At 35.4% G+C, this 6,861-nt stretch overlaps 1 protein-coding gene across 1 annotated transcript; it reads left to right on the top strand.

The window, feature by feature from the left end:
* The first annotated feature begins 234 nt into the window (after positions 1-234).
* Positions 235-6,038, top strand: LOC111051452. The gene is made up of 2 exons (XM_022337973.2): positions 235-679; positions 5,219-6,038. Exons 1-2 carry the CDS (start codon positions 671-673, stop codon positions 5,948-5,950), a joined length of 741 nt encoding a protein of 246 aa, XP_022193665.2. The 5' UTR covers positions 235-670; the 3' UTR covers positions 5,951-6,038.
* The last annotated feature ends 823 nt before the right edge of the window (positions 6,039-6,861 follow it).

Here is a 6,861-nt window from a genome sequence, read left to right as displayed (position 1 = left end):
GCCTGATACCTAGAATTTTCCAATCACTGAAGAGATCTCTCACACAGTAAGACAGTAAGCACATAGAATAAAGTATTTACATAACGATACATCCTATACACTACTATTTGAGCAAATTGTGAAGGAGACTTGTTAACACTTGCTAACACTAACAGCCAGTGTTGAATCACAAAACCAAATAGGTAGTTATTGTGTTCTCAAACTCAGTCTCTCATCACCTCCATCACTTAGTCAGCTTGTAACTTGAAGATTTCAAGTCAGTTACAGAATCGAAAAGCTTCCTACATTGTGATCACTGACATTCAGTCTCTCATTCATTCTCTTATTTTTCTTCTCTCTAATATATGTGAAGAAGTGTCATTCTTCTTTCTCTCCACAAGTGTACTTGAGTGAGTGTGTTGGAGAGAGATGGTGAGTGAGTGTTTGAGTTAGTTGTCACCGTCATTGGCCCGATGGTGTGATGACGATTGCCTGCTGCTCTCCACCAAAACGAGGAGGGTCCTCAACTGAAGGACGTTCAACGATTGGTGAATAATTTGGGGAAATTATCGGACGAACTGTGAGCCTAGAGGCGCAGGCTGTGTGTGCATATTCTCTGCATGCGTGTATATAACTGAAAAAGCCAACCTGGTTCCGCACACAACTCGTCCCAACACACTGCTAGGACGCTATGGAACAGGTGAGTGAGTTTTTATTGCAAATTTATTTCCTTGTTTTCATTTATTTGTTGATTCCATCTATACTACAATTGAGAATTCAAGTCAACTTCAAAATATTGAGTAAAATTAGTATAGATTTGTAGATCATATTATATAATACAATTTTTCAAGAAAATGCTATTTGATCAATCAATTAAAACATTTGGTTAAGGAATGTTAATTTACTTATGAATAGAATTGTTGGTAACATTTGACAGTTGTTAAGATATTTTATTCAATTTATTTACACAAGCACGAAACCAAATCACAGATTGGGAGTGAATCAACAGGATAAACCCAAAACTGCTACTAATTACTACTTTAGTAAACTACTTTCACTATTTTTTATAATTTGATAGAATCTGAATGAGGTTATTCGTTATCGTGAGATTTATTGTAATTATCACAAAACTATTTCTGGTTTTGGAAGGTGACTCTTGAATGAATCATTAGAGAGGATATGTTTTGAATTTCCGTTTTTTTATCGTTTGAGATATTATTGAAAACCCTATTGATTGATTAATCAGCATTTTTTAGGAGTAGGCAGGAATGTTCTATAAATTGACATTTTTTCAACTCTACTATTGCTTCACTTTACTATTGGAAGATTTGAGCTTATATGAATACATGTAATAAATAAGAATATATCAACATAAGTAGCCTATTATCTAATATGATATCCAGTAAATTAATAGAGAGTAGTTTATCAACATAGTTTGAGACATATTTCCCATATTTTACAAAGTAAGAAAAATTCACGCCGGTTTTATGTTTATCATGTCTGAGTTTTCATTCTATGTATAATCTGAATGAAAATTCAATTCTATAATAGGAGAGACTTGCATTAATCTATCCTTCTTCCTGAGAAGTTGAATAGTATTAACATGTTTATTTATTTATAAGGTTACTATCTTCATACTATCAAAATTTGTATTGATTTGTGTTCAGTTGTATTACTGATGGATGGATGTCCTTCCTCACGGCATGATCAATATTATTGATAAACTCATCGTATTATTCAGCATTATTCAAAATTATTAAATCCACCTAGAACGAGTTACCAATCGGCATTGAGAAGTGCTAGTATTGGAAAATTGCGGTTATGATCGATCACATTTTCTCTACAATAAACCCCATTTTGAAAGACTATTCAAGGTGGAAATTTCCAAATATGGCCAGTCTATAGAGAAATGTAATCCTTTTCAAGCTCCTATAAATTCCACCAAGTATTGACTCACCATCAAAAAGTTATATGTACTAGAAAAGAAAGAAAATTTGAAATTCCCATTTTTCTTTTATTTATCACCCACTATATAGATAATAATGCAAGAGAAAAACAAGTTTCTGGTGAAGAATTATAGGGAAGTTTATTGTCTATGAGCCCTGTTGTCTCAAATTTGTCTTCATCAACTCTGTTTTATTGGAAAATGGCTAGAACTCTGGAAAGAGGGTAAATCTCTTGAAATGTTCGGCTTATTTGAACTTACGTCACTAATTTCAAAATTATCCACTCTCAATTCAATATTAGAAACTCAATAAAATGGAAGAGAAATGAAAATTTCTCGTCCACAGATTAAGACCATTTTCAATTCCCCAACATCAAGGGCTCCCGAGGTGGTATTGAGAACAGCAAAAAAACACTTTGAATAATAGTTTTCACGAAACAACCTGTTGGTGGTAGTAGGCTATTGCTCAAATCGGCATTTAGCACGGGAAAAAAGTACATTATGCAGATTAACTGGACAATTAAGATTATAGGACCTGAAAAAGTATTGCTTATGATACATCATTTTAAAGGTCTTGGGACGAGCTACTACTTTTATACGAAACATTTTTCTCGAAAAACAGTAGCGTAAATTTTTATTAGATAAAGTATAAAACTATGAGGTGAAAATTTCCTAATTTTTCATTCTTCTTATGGGAATAACTCACTGAACAATGGATATACGATGAAATGTTAAATAAGAATGAAATCAAAGTCACCTTGATTTGGAACCGAGATCTACTCTTTTTACGAAACCATTGCAGCTTCGAACTTCTGGGTTTTCCTGGGAGGTAATCAAGCGGGAGACGATGGGGACTCTGCGGTTTCAACCTGTATGTACTATCTATACTAACAACTGCAAACATTCAGCTTTCCCATGATTAGTTACGAAAAACCCTGTTTTTTGTCTTCATTGACTGAGTGAATATCAACGACTCATCCAAATGGATAGTCTATTAGTTGGAGCATGGACTAACGATTGGTTGATACACCTATAGTCAGAGAGTTGGAGTGTTTGAGATCTGACAAGCAGTTGCGCATGAAAATTTACAGCTCATCTTACCGAACTGAATCATTTTTGAATTCAGTATTGTTAGCTGGATTGCACTCAACTTCAAGCACTTCAATTTATTGATTTTTTCAAAACTTTGCCATAATGATTATATTGTAACTATTTGGAAGAGAAACTCCATGTGAAGAATCTCATGCTACGAAATATGAGTTGATTAGGTGAAAAATGTTGAATAGGTTTGAACCATCCCGCGACTTCTTGAAAAACCGCTTGGACTTGAGATATTGAATCGATTGAGTAAATCAGTTATATAATAATAAAAAAGCAAGAGAAATTTGAGGATAGCAAGAAGCGCGTTTGGACAGATTTTCCATATGAAAAATAACTCAATGACTTTTTCCATGGGTTGAAAAATATTTAAAGTCAAACATTTTTCCATTGTTTTAGGCAAAACTTTTTCATTCTCTGTAATCCTTCTCCCTAGGCCCTTGGCTATAGTCCTTCTAGTCCTATCAGGCCTCATTATTTTCATTTCCTGTCCTCTCAGATTCTCACGTGACATCACACTTGACAACAAATGGCACTACACTATTCACTAGGTGATTCCAAGCATGGAAATTTGTATGAATAGGCTTTTAACAGCAGACGAAGCGCAATAGATCAGTGACCCACTCCAGTGAACACGCAGTTAGGCCTACGAGTCATGGATAATCTGGTCTATTCATGTTACCGATTTGAAAAGACTCAAGGGTAAAGTAGAATCCACCAAATTATGAATTTGAGCGAACACGGATGTTTGATGTTTTATTCATTCTTTTTAAAATAACAGAATATTTCTTGACAATAGAAAATTTTGAGGTTGAGCACAGTTATTTGCTGTTTGAATAGTTTGGTGGAATGCAGAACATCAAAGGATAATAGCTCTTACAATGTCAGAGATTATGATAATCACGTTCATCCATATGCAAGTTTGAACAATGATTCCGTGTTTCATGTCTCCGATGCTTCACATTCAAGGTAATAGATTATTCAAGTTCAGCCACATTGATTCTATTAACGCATTGAAGACAATAATCTGTTCAAGAACAGGATATGAACTTACTCAATCCCAGTTCATCAATTTTTTTTTCACCTTGCCAAATCTTTTTCTTGTCTCACCAACGAAGTCGATGTCCAACATCACTCTTGTCATGTATGTGAAGTTACCTACTGGTGAAGAGCAACATAACTTTATTTCTATTACATTCATTTATTATTCAATAGATATTCAATAGATATTTGAAAAAATATTTACAGTACAACATCAATCTGAAATTTTATATTTCCTATAGTTTGTTCAATTTTAAAATATGTTGCGCAATAAACATGCATTGGAAGATGATATTAATATCAATGTCTATTACAGAGGGATCCAAAAAAATATATACACAGTTGACAGTGAATATATTGGTAATGCATTGACATGCCGACCCATATCATCATTCTTAGGTATTTTGAAAGAAATATCTCCCAATTTTAAACAATCTGCCCATTTCTAACCGACGTAGCATCGCCTTGCATCGATTTCGATGCGTATTATGCATCGCCAATGCTGCGGTTTCCTTATCTCGGCTAGCTCATGCGCTCTGAGCTCAAAGGTGACTTGAGGTTCCAAGCACAGTTTAAACTGTGTTAAATCAAACACATTAAAAATATATTTTGTTGTGAACTGTTCATAGATTGCGTATTAATACGCTGGGATCCCCGCTTTACGTTTAATACATTTTTTGAACCCCTCTGTATTGTAACAAAAATTCTGGATCAGATACCAGACTATTTATCGTACACCGTTATTGAAGCAACATGGCGTTGACAATCTTATTCGAATTCGAAAAAAGCTTGTTGATTCCTATTTCATATTTCAGAATAGTTCAAAGTGGAACATTTTGTATGAGATTGTATACTATTAGTATGGATCTAACTGATGTTGATCATTGAATTGATATTTGAAAATCTCAAGAATTATTACCACTTGAAGAAAAATGAAAAAACAATACCAAGCAAACTCATTGTTCTCAGATTGCAAGCATGAATTATTGAAACATTAAACGATTGAATCATTGAGATATTTGATTATTCAATAACTGAAACATTAAATCTTTGAATTATTCAATAAATCATTGATAATTTTTGATAATAAAATCAGTGATAAACATTGATCACTGAATCATTCATTTATTTTCAATTTGTTTATTAATTATACAGATACTAGCACTACTCGTTCTGACAGCGCTGAGTTTGGTGACAGCGGACGTCAGCGAGCATTATCTGCCGCCAGGCTCGCGACCGCCTTCCGGCCAGTACCTGCCCCCGAGCAACCGACCGCCGCCTCCAGTCCAGTTTCCGGCAGATGGCTCTCAGCCTCCAGGCGCCTTCGAAGACCCGGAATCAGTGGTGATCGAGGCGGACCCTTTCGGCAGGGCGATCAATTTCCCGCGAGCCACGGCGGGCTTTCGGCCGTCTTGGGGACAACAGACGTCTTCTCTGCAGAGGAACTTCAACTCGAATCAGCCGTCCTTGAACTACTTGCCCGCCTCCACTTACTCGTCGCTAGCGGGCAACAGTTTAACGCCGACATCATCTCCAAACCGCAACTATCCAGCGCTGCGTTACGTCACGCCACCTAGACCTCTTCCAGTTCACAATCAACTTGTATCACAACAACGTAATCAGTTCAACGGCTTCCCGTTGTCAAACAACAACAAACAATCTGGTTACTCCTACGAGGCGCCCAAAGTACCATTCACACTCCCCCGACAAAACTACAGAAACAGCCATGTGACTCTTCACAGTCAGCCTAGCACAACCTCAGATTTTCTAGTTTCGAGTTTAGATTTGAGTTCCCCTGGATATGCTGACAATCACAATAGCTATTATCATGGTGGCACTTATCAGAATAACGAACAATTGAGAAATCAAAGAGGATATACATATTAGGTTTCTCAGGTTTATTTCAGACAGCCCTTTAATAACATTTGTACAGAATATGTGATGAACTCGAATAAAATTGTCGGCTAATATGGTCTCAATTTCCAATTCATTGTTGTTTAACCCGATTTTAATCTATTACATAAGCTATTTGGAAACTTTTCTCTACAGAATATTTGCAATTTGAATTTTGGTAACAGTGTAATAGAATGTAGTATGAAGCTCTTTTTAACTCAGGTGAGTCGGTATTGAAAATACAATGGATAAATGTGTATAGTAGCATAAACAATAGAGTCCAAAGGAGCACTTTATTGGAGCACTATCATTCTATTGTTTCCACTCTCTCAACTGTCATCCACTTCTATTTATTCATTCATCCATACAATACTTTGCCATCATTAGACTGACTATATTATCCAACACCTACTGTAAATTATGTAGGATAAATAGGCTCCCTTCTTCTTTTCACTCCTATCACCGCTCTTTAAATTGAAAGTATCAGGAGGGATGCAGTTCAATCACGTTCTTAAATCATTTAAGCTCTTCCATGTGTGGGGGTTTATACCTGTCTCCTGTCGGTGACGGCACTTATCTGAGGGTTAATTCCTGTTTTGGGAAGTACCCTTGTCACACGAAATAGGGAAAAATGTCTAGAGTATACTAGATTATTTTCCTGACAATTAATCAAAGGATTAATTGTACTATTTTTTCTCAAGATCAAGTAACTCGATGTTGGGTTACTATTAGCCTCTGAAATGAATATGATATTAGCAAATAAATAAGCTATAAGCAAGGTCGAACACAGGGTCACTAAGGAACAACATGTGATGACAAGTTGCATTTATTAAATTTACTAAATCATATAAGAATATTGTTGGTTCAATAAGTAATAAATGAATTTGATAATGAAGGGTTAAGCC

The sequence above is a fragment of the Nilaparvata lugens genome, chromosome 3 (assembly GCF_014356525.2).
Source record: "Nilaparvata lugens isolate BPH chromosome 3, ASM1435652v1, whole genome shotgun sequence".
Lineage (NCBI taxonomy): Eukaryota > Metazoa > Arthropoda > Insecta > Hemiptera > Delphacidae > Nilaparvata > Nilaparvata lugens.
The sequence above is the reverse complement of the archived record's forward strand: the minus strand, read 5'-3'. Positions and strand labels throughout refer to the sequence as shown.